Raw genomic sequence first — 21,602 nt, forward strand, 5'->3', positions numbered from 1 at the left:
TCAATCTATTGTTTGATATGAGCCCACAAACCTTCAGCGTGACGACGTTGACTCATGTCAACCCACCATGATGCCCGTCAACGTGTCAGGATACATCACTGTCCTATTTTCTAATGTTGAAACAAGACAACGCTCCAGAAAAACAACAATTTCATCACCTTCCCTCCCTGTTTTGGCTCATCCTTGCTACTGTTCCCTGACTACTTCTGTCTGTATTGATGGTCTGATGTGGGACACAAACAGTTTGATGAGTCTCTGGTAGTTTGAGGTCAGCTTGGTGTGTCAGGGTCATATTAACCAGGTTGACAGTGTAAGAGAGAAAAAGTCTCCAGCTCTACCTCCTCTATCAGACTGATTGTCGGTGGCTGCAGCAGGTCTCTTCATACCTGAGAGTTTCCAGTCTCCAGTGAGGATCCTCCAGTCCAGCAGACAGCAGCTTCACTCCTGGATGATTGTAGCTCAGGTCCAGCTCTCTCAGATGGGAGGGGTTGGAGCTCAAAGCTGAGGCCAGAGAAGCACAGCCTTCCTCTGTGATCAGACAGCCTGACAGACTGCAAACACACAAAACAACACACATGTCACATAATCTGAGGAAACTGTGAGCGCTGGAAGGTTTATGTTTATTACTGTCATCACCAATCTGTTTGTGTGTAAACTTTAAACTTAGTACTTAGTCCAAGAAAAGTAATTCACAGGGTCACCTGAGAGTCTCCAGTGTACAATGTGGACCCTCCAGTCCAGCAGACAGCACCTTCACTCCTGAATCCTGCAGGTTGTTGTTACTCAGGTCCAGCTCTCTCAGACCAGAGGACTGGGAGCTGAGAACTGAGGACAGAGCTTCACAGCTTCTCTCTGAGAGGTTACAGTCACTCAGTCTGAAGAGACAATGATGAAGAAAAAATAAACAATAAGTAGAAAAGACAGCAGCGTATATAAGTTATGATATATTAATCTAACTCTCTCTGTACTTACAGAGCTTTGTTGGAGGCTTTGACCACTGGTAGCAGCCTCAGAAGAGCCTCCTCTGAAGCAGAGTATTTCTTCAGGTCAAACACGTCCAGATCTTTTTCTGATGACAGTAAGATGAAGACCAGAGCTGACTACTGAGCAGGAGACAGTTTACGTCTGGAGAGAAGTCCTGAACTCAGGGACTGTTGGATCTCCTCCACTAGAGAACCATCATTCAGTTCATTCAGACAGTGGAACAGATTGATGCTTCTCTCTGCAGAGAGATTATCCTCCAACTTCTTCTTGATGTACTGGACTGTTCTCTGATTGGTTTGTGAGCTACTTCCTGTCTGTGTCAGCAGACCTCGTAGGAGAGTCTGATTGGTCTCCAGTGAAAGACCCAGGAGGAAGCGGAGGAACAAGTCCAGGTGTCCATTTGGACTCTGTAAGGCCTTGTCCACAGCACTCTGGTAGAGATGTGTTTGTTCAGGTTTGCCTCTAGAGATATTAGACCACCAGGAGATTGTTTGTTCATCTGACAGCCGATTGACTCCAGAGTCGATGAAGGTCAGATGGACATGAAGAGCAGCCAGAAACTCCTGAACACTCAGATGGACGAAGCAGAAGACCTTGTCCTGGTACAGTCCTCTCTCCTCTCTAAAGATCTGTGTGAACACTCCTGAGTACACTGAGGCTGCTCTGATGTCGATGCCACACTCTGTCAGGTCGGATTCATAGAAGATCAGGTTCCCTTTCTGCAGCTGATCAAAAGCTAGTTTTCCCAGAGACTCAGTCATCTTCCTGCTCTCTGGACTCCAGTGTGGATCTGTCTCAGATCCTCCATCATACTTGACCTTCTTCAGTTTGGACTGAACCACCAGGAAGTGGATGTACATCTCAGTCAGGGTCTTGGGCAGCTCTCCTCCCTCTCTGGTCTTCACCACATCCTCCAGAACTCCAGCAGTGATCCAGCAGAAGACTGGAATGTGGCACATGATGTGGAGGCTTCGTGAGGTCTTGATGTGGGAGATGATCCTGCTGGCCTGCTCCTCATCTCTAAATCTCTTCCTGAAGTAGTACTCCTTCTGTGGGTCAGTGAACCCTCTGACCTCTGTCACCATGCCAACACACTCAGGAGGGATCTGATTGGCTGCTGCAGGTCGTGTGGTTATCCAGAGGTGAGCAGAGGGAAGCAGTTCCCCTCTGATGAGGTTTGTCAGCAGCACATCCACTGAGGTGGACTCTGTAACATCAGTCAGGACCTCATTGTTGTGGAAGTCCAGAGGAAGTCGACACTCATCCAGACTGTCAAAGATGAACAGAACCAGGAACCCTTCAAAGCTGTAGATTCCTGCTTCTTTGGTTTCACTGAAGAAGTGATGAACAAGTTCCACCAAGCTGTACTTCTTCTCTTTCAGCACATTCAGCTCTCTGAAAGTGAATGGAAATCTGAACTGTATGTCCTGGTTGGCTTTGTCTTCAGCCCAGTCCAGAGTGAACTTCTGTGTTAAGACTGTTTTCCCAATGCCAGCCACTCCCTTTGTCATCACTGTTCTGATTGGTTCCTCTCTTCCAGGTGAGGCTTTAAAGAGGTCTTCTTGTCTGATGGTTGTTTCTGGTCTGTGTGGTTTCCTGGATGCTGTTTCAATCTGTCTGACCTCATGTTCATCATTGACCTCTGCAGTCCCTCCCTCTGTGATGTAGAGCTCTGTGTACATCTGATTCAGAAGAGTTGGGTTTCCTGCTTTAGCGATCCCCTCAAACACACACTGGAACTTCTTCTTCAGGTTATATTTGAGTTCATGTTGACAAACTCCCGAATGACTTCCTGAATAAAAACAGAGAACATCAATTAATAAATTACGAGGCAAATGTCAACATATCTGAATATATGTTGGTCCATCTCTTGAGACATTAGTAAACGTCCCATTGATCCAGCATGTTGAATCTTTAGAGAAATCTTCTTACTGCTCTGCAGACAGTCAGCCAGCTCCTCCTGCTTCATTCTCCTCAGGAAGTTTATTGTGATCTTCACAAATGCCTCTCTGCTGCTCCTCCTCTGGTTTTCATCCACACCATCCAACACCTCTTCATCCTCCCTCTGACTCTCTAAGCATTCTGGGTAATCTGAACTCAGTCCCTTCTGGATCTTCTTCAGCTCGTTCTTCACAAAAGTGACGATGTTCTCCTCCAGCAGCTGGAACAGAACATTCTATGAATGACACAAACTAAAACCATGGAACCAAACATTAGATCCATGTTGGACAGACTGACGATCCACTGGTCTACAAAGTGCAGCATGGAGATGATTGTGAACACAATAGATGTAAAAGTAGTTGTACATGTACAGACCATAAATATGGAGTCCAGGTGTGTTTGATGCTGCTGAGCAGACTGACCTCTGGGAAACTCTGAGCTCTCCTGGTCCTCTCTGTGGAGGAATCATGAAGAATCAGCTCACATTGTGTTTGTACCATTAACACAAATAAAATAATTAGTTAAAGATGTTGTGTTCTGTCATGATTGATCACAATGAAAACAGATTCTTATCTCTGCTTTTATTGGACAGTAAAAGTTATTTTATTGGCAGCAAGGTATTGTCAAAAATGATATTGTAGGTCAAATTCATACCGGTTTACTTTATATACCTTCCACCCCGAGATACAACTACAACTAGAATCACATCTGATGTGATACTTTTCATATTTGGTGTAGTTTCTATTCTACCATTGTGTTGTTAGTCAGATGTACCAAGACTTAATACTGTTGATCTGCCACATCACTGAAACAAAGGGTCTGTGTTTGGTTTTGGCCACAGCACCATTGCGGAGACTTCCTCCTCCGAGTGTTTCTAGTCTCCAGACCTCTGCAACTAGATTTAGGATTATATCTGTGACGACCCTCTCTGCCTGTTCGTTTGGCTGCCTTCCTTGCAGGTGTGGAGGTGGGTGTGGCAGAGGGTCGTCAGGCAGAGTGGAAGCACCTGAGGCCATAAGCAACACTGGCCCTGTGTGCCAGAGCACCCAGTATAAAAACCCTCTGGATTATCAACTGGTCGCTGGCTCCTTCCTAAGACACCCACTTTGGTTTCGGCTAGTTTTTACACTATACAACACTGCATATACACTTTACACGCACCCACTCACTCACTTGCACTGCTGAAATGACTGACTTCACATGTCACTGTTAGTTTATGTTTGTCTTTTATATTACTTTGAACTTAATAAATAATTAATCAACTGCTTCATTGAATGCGTCTCCCTTTTCTTTGTCATGGCCGTTCGGCCCGGTTTGTGACATATCCAGAATGCTACTTCCTGTCTGATGTAAAACCTACAATAATTAGTTTAAGATATTGCATCATGTCATGATCATAATGACAGATCAAAGACTATAAATGATAGATGACCAAAGTTGTATCAGATTAACAGGTAGTCATCTGTTTCATCCGTTTTAAGAACTTACGCTGGGTCATAAGAATGGCGTCCATCTTTGGAGTCAATCATACGACCATTAGACCAATCACTCTTCATGGACACACAGCTGGGTACAAGAGACTTTTCTCTCTGCTGTTGTGAACTGAAACACTGACATTACCTCATCATCATCATCATCATCATCACATCATCAGAATCAACTTCCTGAGCTGGCGCAGGAAGTACAACCTCTGCTGGGCATTTTTCCTGATGGTGTTGATGTTGGGGGCCCACTTCAGGTCCTGGGAGATTGTGGATCCCAGAAACTTGAAGGTCTCCACAGCAGACACAGTGTTGTGGAGTATGATGAGGGGGGGGGGGCAGTGTTGGGGGGCTCCTCCTGAATGTCCACTGTCATCTCCTCAGTTTTGAGCTTGTTCAGCTCCAGGTTGTTCTGACCGCACCAGAGGACCAGCTGTTCAACCTCCAGTCTGTACACAGACTCATCACCGTCCCTGATGAGGCCGATGACCATTGTGTCGTCTGCGAACTTCAGAAGTTTAACAGTCGGGTCCTCTGAGGCGCAGTCATTGGTGTAGAGCAGAGGTAGCCAACACAGTGCCCGCGGGCACCCTGTCGCCCGCAGGGACCACGTGAGTCGCCCGCAAGACATGTTCTAAAAATAGCACTAGTCATTGTGGAGCTCCGTCTAAAATTGTAGTTGCTGTTCTTTTTTAATCAAAAACGCATGCAGAGAGTTAAGAGAGTTGGGTACCTGGAGGCGCACGGCGGACAGCCAGGACGAGGCTGCCGCACCGCACTAGGTTTTCAGGTTCTGAATGGCGGGAGCATCCCGTTGGTGCCAGACGCGAGCCGTGAGCGCACCCCGTCGTCAGGTCCGTAAATCCTCGGAACAGGCCGCGGGGCAACAACTCAGGGGTAGCGGGGGTAGAGGCGAGGCAACGCAATCCGATCGAAAAGGCCCAGACTAGAGGTTTGAACGCCTCGGAGGGTTGGATCCCCCGCTCGGCTATAGACGAGACTGGTTACTAGTTTCTTCGTGGAGAAAAAGGTAGCATTGGAAAAGCTGGTGTCGGTGATAACAGACGGGGCTCCCGCGATGATGGGCCGGCATGCAGGCTTCATTGCGCAATGCAAAGGTGACCCAGACTTCGCAAAATGTCTACATTACCACTGCATCATTCACCAGCAGGCACTATGTGCAAAAGTAACCGGCTTTGATCATGTGATGATACAAAAATATCAGAGATGTGATACCTCTGACTTTCAAATGTTGAAACAGATTAACAGAAATAAAAGTTGCATGTTTAAATATGTATGTGTAGCTATACCATCATTGTTGTGGAAATCATTATTAATAATTATTGTGAGGAATAATTAACTGACATGTGATCAAACAGTCTCTTCACATATATTATTATTATTAAGGTGATCTGTGCAACTTTGTTATTCAGGAAGTTTGTATCAAATAAGTAGCCCTTCATACTACTCGGTACCTTTGAAGTAGCTCTCAGTTTAAAAAAGGTTGGTGACCCCTGGTGTAGAGGGAGAAGAACAGTGGGGAGAGCACACATCCATGGGGGGCGCCAGTGCTGATAGTCCGAGTGCTGGATGTGATTTTTCCCAGCCTCACCTGCTGCGTCCTGTCAGTCAAGAAGTTTGTGATCCACTGACAGGTGGAGGCTGGCACAGTGAGCTGGGAGAGTTTGGGTTGGAGTATTGCTGGGATGATGGTGTTGAACGCTGAGCTGAAGTCCACAAACAGAACCCTTGCATATGACCCTGGGGAGTCAAGGTGTTGCAGCATGTAGTGCAGTCCCATGTTTACTGCATCATCCACCGACCTGTTTGTGTCACTGCGTGTGGTGGAGGACTCAAACGCAGACGAGACCAGAAGTAGTGAAGCAGGAATTTAATGAATACTTAAATGCGAACAGCACACTTACAAGAACACACAGGGAATCCATGGACGAGACAAGAGATGAGGGGGGAAATCCAGCAGGACGAGGCAGGGCAGGCAGACTAAGGAAACCGGGAACAGGAAAAGCCAAACGGGCGGGTAGACATGGCAATGATCAGTCAGTGAGTGACTGAGAGGCAGGGGTTTAAATAGTGGCTAGAACAAGAGAGGAGAGTTGTGCTGATGAGGGAGTGCTTGATTAGTGATCAGGGGCAGGTGAAGGGAGTTAGACTGGTGCTGAGGGAGTGGCTGACAGGTAGATTGAGGAGGGTGGAGCTACACAAAGACACACACAGAACACAGAAGGCAAAGCCTAATCATGACAGTTTTCCCGGTAGGCAAACTGCAAGGGGTCCAGCAGGGGCCCTGTGATGTCCTTCAGATGGGTCAACACCAGTTTCTCAAAGGATTTCATGACCACAGACGTCAGGACGACGGGCCTGTAGTCATTTAATCCTGTGATGGAGGATTTCTTGGGAACCGGGATGATCGCGGAGCGTTTGAAGCAGGAGGGGACTTCACACAGCTCCAGTGATCGGTTGAAGATCTGTGTGAAGATGGGGGCCAACTGGTCACAGACTTTCAGGCAGGAGGGTGACACACCGTCTGGGCCCGGTGCCTTCCTGATCTTCTGTCTGTGGAAGAGCCGACTCACATCCTCTTCGCAGATCCTCAGTGCCGATGGGGGGTCGGTTGGGGGAGATGAGGAGGAGGCAGGGGGTGTATGTGGTTGTTTGATGATGGGGCAGGTGGGGGGTGTTGAAGTGGGCTTATCAAACCTGCAGTAGAAGACATTCAGGTTGTCAGCTAGTTGGTGATTGTCCTCAGTGGGTGGGGGGGTGGTCTCCTGTAGGGTGAGTACTTCCAGGCCTCTCCACACTGACGAGGGGTTGTTGGCTGAAAACGTTTTCTCCAGCTTTTCAGTGTAGCTCCTCTTTGCTACCTGATCTCCCTCGTCAGTGTGTTTCTGGCCTGATTGTACAGGATCCTGTCCCCACTTCTGTAGGCCTCCTCCTTAGCCCGACGAAGCTGCCTGAGTCTTACAGTAAACCAGGTTTATTGTTGTTGAATGTGCAGAAGGTTTTTCTCGGCACACACATGTCCTCACAAAAACTGATGTATGATGTCACAGTGTCAGTGAGCTCATCCAGGTCTGTAGCAGCAGCCTGAAAAACACTCCAATCAGTGCAGGCAAAGCAGGACTGTAATTCCAGCTTTGCCTCATTGGTCCATCTCCTCACAGTCTTCACCACAGGCTTTGCAGATTTTACTTCCTGCCTGTAGGTCGGGAGAAGATGAACCAGACAATGATCAGAGAGTCCCAGAGCTGCACGGGTGACTGAGTGATATGTGTCCTTTATTACAGTGTAGCAGTGGTCCAGTGTGTTTTGTCCCTGGTGCGACACTTAATATGTTCTCTGTATTTAGGCAGTTCTTTGCAGAGGTTTGCTCTGTTAAAGTCCCCAAGAACAATGAGCAGGGAGTCTGGTTGTTTGTGCTCCGTGTTGTTGATCTGCTCAGCCAGGTGTTGGAGCGCCTCACTCACACAGGCCTGAGGAGGTAGACACCGACCAGAATGAATGAGGAGAACTCCCGCGGCGAATAAAAAGGTTTGCAGTCTATGAAAAGGTTTTCTAAGTGACGGCTGCATGATTCCTTTGACATTGTGACATCAGTGCACCAACCTTCATTAATGTAGAAGCAGATTCCGCCTCCCCTCGTTTTTCCCGACAGAGCCGTTACGCGGTGCGCTCGGAGGAGTTGGAAGCCCGGCAGATGTAGTGCGCTGTCCGGAATGTGCTCACCAAGCCAGGTTTCAGTGAAGCACAGGGCGGCGGATCTGCTAAAGTCTGTTTAGTTTGTTGAGGAGCAGCAGCTCATCCATCTTGTTGGCCAGAAAGCAGACATTCGCCAGGTGAATTGACGGGAGCGCAGTTCTGAGTCCCCGTCGACGCAGATTAACGAGCACTCCTGCTCGCTTTCCTCCTCGGCATCTCCGATAAATTCCGAGTAGAGCCGCTGCTCCCCCAACTAAAATCTCTGAAAAACTTTCTGGTTCGATGAAATGCTGCGAAAAGGTTTGGCCAGTTGATAGACGGATGTTTAAAAGTTCCTACTGAATGTGATCAGAGAGGGAGAGCCGGAAACAAGAAAAACAAACAAAAACAGAAAAAGTACGAGAGAGCGCAGTACCGAGGCTGCCATCCGCGGCGCCATCTTGAACTTGATCATGAAGAATGAGCTCACATTGTGTCTGTCCACACAGAGACGAACACAAGGTAAAGGTCCATGAAGTGATATCTGGATGTGGATCAGATGAGTCCCTGTAGTGGTAAAGGTCTACTAGTCCTGCTGATCCCACTGAGAATCAACAGCTCAGTCTTTCAGCTCACTGTTTTCTTCACCTGTCAGTTTGGTTTGGTTTTCATCATCAGTTTGAAATCCTCACCTTTGATCAACAGAGTGGCGTCCATCTTTGAAGGATACAGGACGAGCCATAGACCGGTCACTCTTCATGGACACAGCTGGGTTCAGGTCCAGGACAGTGTGGTCCCTGATGGATCCTGGTCACATGTGTAGAAACAGAGTCAGTGAATGAAAGACTTTGAGTCATGGACAGGTAGAGATGGTCATCTCACCTCTGAACTTTGGTGTGGCTGGTTTTAGAGGTCAGACTCTCAGGTCAGACTCTGTTGTCTTAGTGAGTCTTAGGCCACGTCCACACTACTCTGTTTCCATTTGAAAACACATATGTTTTGCTACGTTTACACTGAGCGTCCACACTACGCCGGCGTTTTCGAGCACCAAAAATGGAGGAGTTTGAAAACGCTCCCGATGACGGATAAGTTTGAAAACTCCGGGTTGCGTATTCGTGTGGACGGTCGAAAACGGATACTTTAGAAACGATGACGCCCACACCCGCGTTCACTACTTGATTGGTTCTTAGCAGTCATGACTGTCATGTTCTTAGCGTGTCATTCCCTGAGTCACACTCGCTATCACGTGACCGGAAATCATAAACAACAACATTGATTACCGATCGACTACCAGGTTAATTTAACATGGACAACTGATTACAGGTGTTGCTGACCTTGTTGTCTTTACTAGCACCTGTTGTTCAGTTAAAGTCTGCATTATTAGACAGATAGATAGATAGAAACTTTATTCATCCCCAGGGGGAAATTAGTTTGTAGCAGCAGCAATTTACAGAGTAAATAAAATATAACATATGGAAATGCACAATATATACAGTACAATAAAACAACAGAGCAGATATTGAATTTGAAGAAATAGAATAATAAAAAATAAGATAAGATAGAATAAAAAATAAAAATGCACAATATATACACTGAATTAGAATGGTATTAAATGAACAACTAGGTAAACTAAATAAACGAAACAGTAGAGCAAGGATCACCAACAACTAGCAACAACCGTGTAGCGTTGTTGTAGTCATTTTGAAGGATGATGATCTGGCCAGAGGTGATTTATTATAAAGTGTTATAGCAGAGTGCAGGAATGTTCTCCTGTATCTGTCCTTGTGACAGCGGAGCTGGATCAGTCTGTTGTGATTACGGAGGAAGCAGCTGTTATTGGAGCGATTAGCAAGCGGTGTGATCAGCGGCGTTATCAGACCTACGGAGCGGATGTCTGACGTCACGGTTAGCGGCTTTAGGGAGGGTGGTGAACACAAAACAGAGGACTTTCCTTTTCTTATTAATGCTTATTTTGTTCTGCACAACTATTGTGAAGTCCGCAGACAAAATGTAAAGGAACAAAACATGAATTGCTCTCCAGTTGGACAGATAGTTCAGACACCAGCAGAGCTACGAGTGAGAACAACAACACCGAGAGGAAACGAGTGAGAGACGTGTGTTGACCACTTTTATGGACCCATAATCTAGTAAACTGTTACGTGTAAGTGTTGATTTTAAAGTGAATTTGATGTGAGAGAGAGAGAGAGAGCAAGACCTGCAGCGCTGTAACTAACGTTAAGTAAATAAAACTTCTAAAACTTTCCACGAAATGTGTCTGTTTGAGTTCATAGAGGAAGATTTTAGAGAAGATCTTAAGTATCAAACACGACCTTTCATTATTAAAGACTACTTTATTACTCTGTCCTATTATTTTAGCTAAGCAACCAATCTACTTCCTGTTTACATCGACACCCACCCCCATGCCCAGTGTACGTGAAGAGTCACGTGATATTTGTTTTCAGGCGTGTTGGTCTGGACGGAGATCATTTCGAAAACGGTGCTGAAACGCCGTGTGGATGGAGATCGTTTTTGTTTTAAAACTCTGTTTAGTAGTGTGGATGTAGTCTTAAACTGCGTTCTAAATCATTTACTTTTTTAGGACATACTGTAGCTTCCTTACAAAGTATTATAGGTGTGTCTCAATTCAGGGGCTGCATCCTTCGGAGGCTGCATTCGTAGACCGGTTGCATCACAGCGCTGCGACTAGGCTGTCCCATTTCGCATGTTTGCTGAAGACTCCTTCAATGCAGCCGACGAATGCAGCCTTCTGGTCCCAGATTCGGAGGACACATCTGATGGATCCTTCGCGGCCCAGCATATCCTAAGATGCATTGTGTGCCAGTGAAGATTTAATTTTATCCAACATGGCGGCGATTGATGAGGGAGTTGGAGAAGGGGCAGCTTTCACTTTTAAATGTAAGTATTGGGTTTCAACTCACTCGAATGTCACCGATACTAATGTTAAAGCAAAATAAGAGATATCATAATATCACGTGTGTTAAAGTGATCCGTTAAGTTACGTGACGTTAGTAACTGACAAGCTAGCTAACGTTAGCCGCTGCGCTATTACCGGCAGCTCGGCTGCCTGCATCCAACCGTAGTTAGACTTGTAAAGTAACTTTTAATAACTTCACTTTCAAACCTCAGAGGTTGAATAATATCTTACTGAGTTTGTGATGATTTTACAGATGATTTATACTTCATATTATGTACATAAACGGACCAACGTGAGCTCAGGTAGACAGGTTGTGAACCTGAAATATCACTTTAAATCCAGTAACGTTTCAAACGTTGAAATTAACTACATGGATACACTGAATTTGAGTATTTTGCTGATTGTGTTCTTGTTTTGTTACAGAGAGCCAGGAGCTGAGGAGAGAACGATGGACAAACATTCAGCAACCGTGGCATGAATTAAGACATTAGTCCATTTGTAATATCTCCATTTGACCATCCTGTACTTAAGGTTACAGTTACATGAGCTCTCATCCTGTACAAAGCCTTCACTAATAAGACAACCAGTAGATCCTTCTCATGTGTTCATGTTGCTGTCACAGAGATGACAGTTGTGATGTCACATGTGTTACTGCAAGTTAATAAACACGTTTGCTGACATTTGTTTTGCTGCTATTGTTAACTGTCTTGATTGATTTCCTCTGCTTTAGGATTGCTATATATATATATATATATATAGATATCCACAGTCAAAAAAACCTATATATATATATATATATATATATCCTGTTGACCACTGTCAAAACAACCTGCAGGAAAGACGAGATATCCTCAAGGGAGCAGGAAGGAGGAGCGAGGTCCACAAACGAGTCAAGTAATCCCTCTAACGGGAGGAGTTTTCTCTATTAGTGAATAAGAGAGTAAAGGTGATGATCTTCCCACATCAGAACAGACACTGCTGCCCTGTGCAGGGCCGGGGATCTGACAACGGTCCGTGTACGGTCCAGTCCGCTGGGGTCTGGAGCGGACTTTCTGCAGACTTCCATGGAGTCCGATTGGGGCGCAGGCCCACGTCATATCTATGGGACGATGCGTGATGACGTTTAACTTGAGCGCGATTTAGAGATGTTGTTAGCATCCGTCCATGGTCTATAGCAGCCGATAGCAGCGCAGTACATCCAAGGCATGGCGAGGTTGGCCTCGATCAGAAACAAGGGCTGTGAGTACAAGTGATGTACATGTGATGACGAGATGACTCCGATAACTCCAGCTATCCTCTCAGCGATACATATTCTTACGAAACCTCTTGGCGGTAAGTGGATAACTTAGTATGACAGCCTGAGGATGTAACGAAGGTAACAGTAACGTTAATTATAACGTAAACTATACCGTTACAGCAACCAATTCTGAGATAAATAATGATTAGCCTGGTGGTGCATGAGAAGTTGTTTGGTGACAGTTCCACTGAACACGCACTGACACTGGAAACAGGCTACATACAATCAACAATCCTGTACAGTTAGTCATACACAACCCACAATGCAATGCTCTGTGTTGTCTCTAGAAGCGTCTGCGCACGATGCTCAGTCCTCACACCAAGAGGCTCTGCTGGCAGTGCTGCGGGCCAACAGGGCCCTTCTCCATGAGCGGCTTCAGAGCGAGAGCAGCTTTGAGGAGGTGAGGAGGCTGAGGGAGGAGGTGATGGTGGTGGCAGACTGGTTCGGCGGTGACACGGAAGACTCCGCTTGGGGTTTTGTCCAGGAGTGTCTCCTCCTGCTCCTCACCTTATCGCGACACCTGTCCGCTGAACTCAAACTTTTCCAGCAGACCCCAGCTCCGTCTGCAGCTAGACAACGCACCCCTGAGATGGCCCCACCGTTACCCCCTGATGTCCTCAGTGTTGCCCAGCAGCAGACGCTTGGAGCGGCCCTTCAGTTTGTGGTTTCTCTGGGGCTCTGCCCATACTTGGCCACTGGAGTGGGTGTGTCACTGGGTCGCAGGTCAGCGTTTGGAGCCATGGTGGACAAACTTGTCCGCGGCGGGGCGGTGCCAGCAGCTGGACGCCGCCTTTTGACCACCACGAACATTCTATTGCAGTTGGCGGAGCTGTCGTGTCTCGCCACATTGGTGTTCACACGGCATCTGGGGGACGTGTTGGCGGCATTGTGCCAGCTTGGCTACCAGCCACGCCGGGCAGAAGAGGGGAAGGTAAGAAGTCAGGATATGACAGGACTCTGATGCATGAAGTCAAGACAAATAAAAAGTTTTTTGTCTTTCTTGCTAACTTTTTCAGATGCAGGAGCTCAGTGCGGAGGAATGTCAAACTTGCAGGGAGGCCCTCAAAAGCCTTCAAGGAAAAGTCTACCAACCAATGATTATCAAGGAGCTGCTGATCCTCCAAGGACCCAAACAGGTGTGCATGTCTATGTTTGGTGGGCAGGGGGGTGTGGAAGAGGCAATTAGGGGGTGTTTTATTTGATGAATATATAAAATAGTTACATTGTGTTGTTGTTAAGATGGTAATGTTATCCAAGCCCTGACAGAATGGTAAGTAAAGACAGTTCTGTTTCAAAAAGATGCAACAGTTTTGAGTTTCTAAATAATTCCATCTGAGCCGCTGTAGGTTGTGACATTTGATTTGATTGGGTTTGTATGGTGATCTATCACTAATGTTGCCCCGTGGAGTTTTCTTGTAATCAAACAAAAGTTATCTTTGCATTGAGAGTTTGTCCCGTTAACGCGGGCTCTTGAGGGCCTCCTTGCAACACATTGGATTTCATTCACTCGTGCACTAAGTTGTGCTTTAACCGCACAAACGTTTTGCGCACAAATCCGTGAATCATCATGTGTGTGACTGTCGCTCAGAGGCAAAGTGTCGATGTGTCCTTGTCCTTGGGCGACACACTTGACCCCAAATATTAAAAGCGCATTCATTAAAAACATTTCAAATCGTTTGTTTACTACTGCATTGGTCACCCGAAAAATCCCCATGATTTGATGTTATTGCGTTTGTAAAAATGTAATTTATTTCTGCTCGACCGCCCTGTTAAGCGCGGGCAGCGCTTTGACCGCAGTGAAGATGCTTTTGAAAGGTTTAACGCCAACAAATATGGGTTCAAGCAGAATATTTCAGATAAATCCAGACAAAACTCCATTGAAGATTTTCAAAATGTTATTGGGAATGTTTGGATCACACGAGTCAGAAACGACACCGCCACCACTGAAATCTAATTCTACAAATAGTATAATACTAAAAATATTGCTGTAGCCTGATCTTTATGTGACACTTTGCAGAAATACAGATTCAACAGAATGAATCGACGTGCAGAAGAAGAAGCTGCGCAGCATTAAATGTTGACTTAGAATGTCAACGGTATGAATCGGGCTTCACAATATTCGGCTCAGCCCTCGTCCAATTATGAAATAAATGACTCATTTCTTGGACATAACCCACTTAAGGATGTTTGTCATATAATTGCAGCGAGTCCCTCGTCTTGAGCTGATGGATCACTTGATCCTCCTCCTCCTCCTCCATCTGTTTCCTAAGTTTTCTTCTGGTCTGTTATTCTTTTATTTTTTTACATGAGCTTTAATATCAGACCATTCCATATTTTACTACCTGAGCAACAGTCCGTATCTAACGGGACACAACATTCACCGCCTCACAGCTCAAGCCTTTTTTTTATTGTCACTTTTAAAAAACTAAATGTTAGGGCCTCTGCTCCTCTCTCTGTCAACAGCTGATGCTTTCTCCCCAATAAACCTCAAGGCAAACATATTTCCGTGTGTGTGTGTGTGTGTGTGTGTGTGTGTGTGTGTGTGTGTGTGTGGGTAGAGAGAGAAATAAACACTTATTTTGTGTGCAAAGTAAGACCATTTCTCTGCCCATATGGGTGAATGGGGTCCATTCTGTGTCCTTGAGGAGTGCGTTTCCATCTTCATAAAACATTTGCAAAGTCATTTAGAACATTTTGAAACCTGTGTTAACATTCATGAGTACTTGCTAGCAGTCCTCGGGGTACATTTCATATTCAGTCTTTGTGATCTAGATCTAGGTAAGCCTTCGTGTTTGTTTATCACATCTCTCTAAAAGGTTTCACACTTTACATGAACCACAATAATAGGGATATTTTTACTTTCAGATTTCCCAATTTAGGTATTTGTTCGGCTCACAGGTCTGTGAGTCTTTGTTTTCTAAGTGCTGTCCCTCCTTGTAGTCTGCAGGAGGAAGCTCCCGTGGTTCCAGCAGCAGGGCAGTCCTGAGGTCAGCTCCCACCTGGCTAAAGCGTCTGTGTGGTCAGCTGCTGTCTGAGCGCCTGATGCAGCCTAACGGTGTCCAGGCTGTAGTCAGAGCCATCTTGGAGGGAGGAACAGGTGAGCGGGAGGGGAGGTAACGATGGAAGAAGGGAAGAAGGCAAAGTAGTGATGAACACAGTCTGACTGAAACAAGTAGAGACGTAGATATCCACCTAAACGTAATGCATGTTCACTGTTTAACCTGAACAATAACCGCACTAAAGCTAAACATCAGTGTGCCATTACTGTCACTGACTTATCTGTCTCCATCACACTGTTTGCTTCTATATCAATTGCTTAATATGTTGTCATTTAGATTCTGAATCTTTTTATTGAGAGGAACTTCTACTTGATGATTCCAGATCTAAGTGAAGCACTGTTTCTGTCCTCTAGGGGACGACTCGGACTGGAGGAAATGTGACTGTGTGGCCAGGATCCTGGTGACCTGCCCTCAACAGTCTGCCTCAGCAGACACCTACTACAGACACGTCTGTCATCAGGTCAGCTCAATGCGCACACACATACACACACACACTAAAGTCAGTATGTCAGCATGCCGTGTGTAGTGCACTAAAAGGGTCAAATGATGCCAAACGCTGGCTTTCATGTGAGCGTGCAGAGATCTTGTGGAAGAACACCTGATTAACAAAGACACTTGTCCGTTCACATCCATCACAGCTTACAGACACACTCTCTGGTTCAACTTAGACTTGCTGTACTTCTGTAGAGCCCTGATGAGTGAGTTTGGACTGCATAAGAATTTGCTCATTTAAGTTGTATTTGTTGTTGTCGTCGTGAAGATCCTGGACCTCCTGCACTTCAAGGACCAGCTGACAGCCCAGCAGCATCAACGTGTGGCCACCAGGGCGGTGCTCTTCATGGTGCAGGAGAAGCCCAGCTTTGCCCAGCAGTACCTGCTCACGCCTCTGCTCGGACCGCTCCACCGCTGCACCACTGCTTCCAGTCAGTAACATGGCCATCATATCCGTGTGTGTTAGGTGTTGCATTCAGAGTGGAGCTAGTGTTGGTAAAGACACAAAGGATCTATGTTTGGTCCCAGAGACGACAGTTGCGCTTCACCTTCTAGTGTTTGGTAAATAGTGTTGGTTAGTTCTACACCACCACAGTCTTATTGATAGCTGTCAGTTTACAGCAGTTTCATGTCGTTCAGATGCAGAGAGACGGTGGGCTCTTTAGGAAATTATTATCAAGGTCCGCACCTCCATGACCTCACCGCTCGCTACGGCCATGCCTACGTGTAGAGCTACCAGACCATCCCCTCAACATAGCATGCATCTTAAAATCATTTCAGAACAAGGCGTTGTGAGAATAGTACGGATGCTCACGTTAAAGTACTGCCTATTGCTCCGTGGTGCACTAACCGACCCATGTTCTCTGGATGGGATGTTCATGTAGTGTGATGGGTTAGGCTCACTTGTTTTATGTTGTCCACGTCGTCACACCACGCAAAATGTCTTCTTCTACAGTTGAGCTGCCACACTAGGGCTGGGCAATATGGAGGAAATCTAATTATATTTTATTATTATGACGAGATTGTTGGGTTGACCATCGGAGCTTTTACTAAATCTCTACACAGTGAGATTTTTGATTATTCATCCTGTGGATATTATGACTTATTGGGTGAAGACGGATGATAGAACCGCTAGAACAGTCTGTTGAGTTCAGAAATTGCATTACTGTAATGCAGCCTTTAAAACTAACACAAGACAACACTTATGCTCTACTACTATATATACATATCCAAGATCTAAGACGATATAGAGCAGGGGTCACTGATAGGCAGACCGTAGGCCGGGCCTGCACCCAGACGCCGTTATATCCCGACCTGAGCCTATAATTGAGAATCTTTAAGTTTCGAACCTTTAGAGACCAATATGATGGTTCCATCAGAACCCTAACGCATGACTTCATGCCCAGCAGTGATGTCAACAGAGAGGATAGAGCTGAAACAAGTGGTTTAATAACCACAGAGTGAATATAATATCACGGTCTCTTTGGTTGACATCACTTCACACCTGAATGATTACATAATGTTAAATAAATGTTTCTGAAAAATTAAGTAAGAATTTGGGGTTTTCATTAGCTGTAAGTCATAATCATCAAAACTACAAGAAATAAAGACTTGAAGTATATCACCCTGTGTGTAATGAATCTATATATAATATATGAGTTTCACTTTTTGATTTGAATTACTGAAATAAATTCACTTTTCTATGATATTCTAATTCATTGAGACCTGTATGTGGGACTTAATCAAAACGCAAGTGAGGCATTATTGTGATGTTCCGGACCTTTGGATTCTCTAACTGGACCTCGCTGAATATTAATTGAACACCCTGATACAGAGTCTCAAATGATCCCATAAATCTCATTTCGTGTGTATTATCCAGTTGTGTTTACATTATTTCGTCCGTCCACATTTCCAGCAAGCATTTCATTCCTTGGTTGGAACACAGAGATCCTTCTGTGGCCAATGAGACAGAAGCTCAGTCATGACAACATATTCCGGTTCCTTGTTTTGGACACAGCTGCTTTTTACCCCTGATGCTGCTCCTGAGTGCGCTGCACCGTGTTCACACCACACTAGCTGGACTTTGGGGGTCAAGTGTACTCTGATGTGAAAGCACTCTTAATGCTACAGTTGAACTCCGTCGCTCTGGTGCTCCTAGTCATAAAATGTATCGTTGTCTTCGGAAAGGGTCGCATCACGTTGTGTATACTCGAGACGTGCAGGTTGTGTTGATATGAATCTTCTACCAGGAGAACAGACAGTAGGTTGTTGTCCTGTTTGTCCCGCTCGCTATCATCACTTTGTCTCAGGACCAGCAGGTGGATGATGAGTGGGATACCAACAGGGCTGAACACTGTGGTGCACCTGTGTGTTTTTCAGATGAGGGTCATCTCCAAGCTGCTGTGGAGGAATGGGAGCTGACACGTTGTGTGAATGACGTGTTCAAGGTGAGGACCACTGAGCACTACAATGTGAAATGACCATAGCACATTGGTAAGGGGGGCAAAGAGACCATGTACAAAGAGACTGTGTGTTTGTGAGTAATATTCATGAAAAGAATCCAATGGAATTATTTCTCTAGAATATGCAGGAATGAGATCTCTGCTCAGTGCTCTGCATGGTGTCTTAATGAATAATAAAACTAGCTAAATGATATTCATTGGATCCTGTAAACATACAGCCGGTTGATCATAATGCGTTGAGGTCTGTTGAAATGAGTAATTCATAATATTTAAGGACTGTCCAGCCTTGAGTTTTGTAAATGAGACAGATGTTCGCATTGACAAACTAAATCACAAATCTTCTGAATAATGATAATTCTATTGATGTTATTGGTTATTATGGTGTAGTAACACTGATGTTGCCTGCCAGTACTGTGTGTGTAACCCTTAATATGCCTCTCACACATGGTCTCTGCTGTTGTGTCTCTCGTTGCCGTCAGATCTGGGTGGTTGGAAACAGTCCGTCAGCTTCTCTTCTTGAAGCTCTGGAACAAGTTCTCCCCGTTCTCTTCACACTCTTCTGCTTCACCAAGCAGAACGTCTCCCACCTACGGTAATGTGTTTCTCTTTTAGTGGGAGTGTTTATGTACAAACACCGTTACTCTCAGAAATAACAAGGAATACAGCCTTACTTCCACAAAGTACAGGTAGTAGACCTTCAAGAAGGACTGTACCATGTTTAAACCCAACGGATGGAAGTCTACTTTTATTGTCACACAGTAAACATAGCACAGCGGAATGTAGCCTCTGCCTTCACCCCACCCGAGTAAACATACCTTTAAATGTTCCGTGGGTCCGGTTAGATGCTGCGGTGGTGCTAACTGTTCAGTACCGCTGACAACCCGCTGTCTGCCCGCGACATGAAGGCTACAGCGCAACAACAGCCTGCCAGCTTCTGTCAATCACATGCAGACACACCCCTCCAGCTGAAAGAACAAACTGTTAACAATACATGTAAAAAGCATGTTGACATTATTCATTATTTTACTACAACAGGGTATTGTTAAGACATTCATCGCAGTCTATTTTTTGCCAAAGTAAAACCAACTGATTCTTTAATTATGAGTACAAAAGCTCATAAAAACTCATCAATGAGCCACTTTTTGGCTCTTCGTGACCTTCATTACTATCAACCCAAACACTAGTTTATTCTGACTCAAATACACATACACTGTCCTGCTCGAGCACAGATGTGGTTTAATCCACTGCTGAATATAGTCCGCAACAAATGTGCTCATGTGTTCTGTTTGAGTAACATTTGGCTTAAAGCTGCAGTGGGAGGAAGTTTAGGAAATGACTGAAGTCTGAAAGTGCAGACCAAACGAGGCCGTTAGTCTTCAGCCACAGACGAGGTCGGGAAATGAAAGCATCGAGAGATGGATTAACACAAGGGTGTTTGGGGTTTGTTGCCAATTACAGAAATATAGAACAGCCAGTCTAATTAAACAGTCTCTCCATGCTGGAGAGCTTGAAACTTCATGAACTCATGACATGATTATGCAAAAAGGCTGCCTGCCAGAAAAATCATTTCAGAAAGGTGTTGGTGTGTAGAAAATAGTCCACAGAAACGTAAAGTATGCATGAATCGTAGTGAGTCTAAAGTAGGAGACTGAAAATGAGCTGTGTGCTCCGTGCTCCACAGCGCCCCCTGTCAGGAGGTCTTGCTGTGGTACCTGAGCCACGCTGAGACGTCTGCGGCCCTGTCAGCACTAAGGCAGCTCTCAGGTCTGCAGGGACAGAAGAACGAGGTGGCAGCAGACTTCCACTTCGCCCCAGGCAGTGATGGAGGAGCCAGACTGAGCTCCAGGGAGACATTCAGGTGAATGACACACAGAAACACATGATGGACATGTCGTCCCTAAACCTAGGATAGGACCAGCAGGGACATACATGATTTAGAATAGCACAGTACCCTTTTGTACCAGATGTTTTGGGCCAATCAGTAAAAGAGACGCCCTTTATTTATCACACTCCCCCTTCAAAGCTATGATGCCTGTTAGTATAACTGGGCTCTCTTGGTTTCTCAGTGTCATCCCTCACTTCTCTCTTGTTGTCTCCCAGTGAAGAGGACGATGCTCTGTATGAGAAGCTGTCAGGAGAGCAGTGGAGGCTGGAGTGTCTTATGCAACTGTTGTCTGAACTCAAAGACTGTGACCTGCCTGGAGACTTCTTCCTTGACCTGCTGCAGGTAAGGTGCACACACGCATGCACGCACGCACACACACACACACACACACACACGCCTGTAAAACATGATTCAATCCAGTGTGATGCATACTCCCATTGTGTTTAGTTATGCTTGGACTGTGGTGGAGAAGTTTGTTCACATCTGTGGCCATTTTGAGGTCGTAGTGTGTGCAGATTGTATTCTATTGTACAGTGCTTCAGTTGTTTGTTTTTTCACTTGGAAGAGAAGGTGACCTCAGTCGACAGTCCATCATTTGACTTGCTTCTCCTGCAGGAGATGGCTGGCTGGTCAGCTGCAGCAGATGGAGACAAGGAAGATGAACCAGAGCTGGACGTGTCAACTATGACACTTGTGGAGGTGGAACAGAGGCTGCTGGCTCCGTCTGCGAGGCAAGGCCAGAGACTCGCTTTGCTCCAGGTGTTGGCTGTGATGGTCGATTGTCTGCAGCATACTGTGCTTCTGAGGAAAACCTCACAGGTCAGTGCATTTCTTTATCTCTCACTGACTATCTGCTGTTTTATAAAACACAGCACGTTTGTAATGATTCATAATTAAGGAAACAGGTGAATTTACTTCCATTATCTGTTATTACTTCATCATTAGTAACACATAGAAGAGCTGTATAAACTGGAGGGTCACAGTTCAGCACTGCAAAGAGAACCAACAGGAACATACATCAGATGGAGACTGTAGCAGCATCCTGTAGTAAACACACAACTCAGCATGTCCTCAGTCATTTGACATAGAGAGCTGATCCTATTCACCAATAAATAATAAGCAACATATCCTCCTATTATGGGTACTGAGCATCCAACTCTCTCACCAAAACTCTGCTAGCATTTAGCCTAGCTTAGCACGTAAACAAGATGCACGTGTGTCACGTCTGTTGCGTTCAGGGGCAGCGGTGAGGAACGGACAGCCCGGTGTCACTGAATTATTACAGGCGCTCATAACGTTGAGAATTCAGTTTAAAACTTCAGATTATTGAGTTTTCTGCATCGAGTCATAATCTACGCCCCCCCCCCCCC

The 21,602-nt window shown here is 45.5% G+C and overlaps 2 protein-coding genes across 2 annotated transcripts; one reads left to right on the forward strand and one right to left on the reverse strand.

Annotated features, from left to right (window-relative positions):
* Positions 1 to 346: 346 nt before the first annotated feature.
* Positions 347 to 9,108, reverse strand: LOC116394796 (NLR family CARD domain-containing protein 3-like). Its single transcript, XM_031868115.1, is given in 7 exon segments — positions 347 to 551; positions 702 to 875; positions 973 to 2,776; positions 2,872 to 3,145; positions 3,301 to 3,379; positions 8,795 to 8,909; positions 8,985 to 9,108. Coding segments are annotated over 6 exon segments (2,604 nt in total). The 5' UTR covers positions 8,863 to 8,909; positions 8,985 to 9,108.
* Positions 9,109 to 12,174: 3,066 nt separating this feature from the next.
* Positions 12,175 to 21,535, forward strand: tango6 (transport and golgi organization 6 homolog (Drosophila)). Its single transcript, XM_031868208.1, has 11 exons — positions 12,175 to 12,369; positions 12,622 to 13,265; positions 13,351 to 13,470; positions 15,275 to 15,431; positions 15,747 to 15,853; positions 16,154 to 16,316; positions 18,265 to 18,332; positions 18,827 to 18,939; positions 20,029 to 20,205; positions 20,448 to 20,574; positions 20,848 to 21,535. The coding sequence occupies exons 1-11, from the start codon at positions 12,309 to 12,311 to the stop codon at positions 21,127 to 21,129; spliced, it is 2,019 nt and encodes a 672-aa protein (XP_031724068.1). The 5' UTR covers positions 12,175 to 12,308; the 3' UTR covers positions 21,130 to 21,535.
* Positions 21,536 to 21,602: the final 67 nt, after the last annotated feature.

The sequence above is a fragment of the Anarrhichthys ocellatus genome, unplaced genomic scaffold (genome assembly GCF_004355925.1).
Source record: "Anarrhichthys ocellatus isolate YVR2014 unplaced genomic scaffold, GSC_Weel_1.0 scaffold41, whole genome shotgun sequence".
Classification (NCBI taxonomy): Eukaryota; Metazoa; Chordata; class Actinopteri; order Perciformes; family Anarhichadidae; genus Anarrhichthys; species Anarrhichthys ocellatus.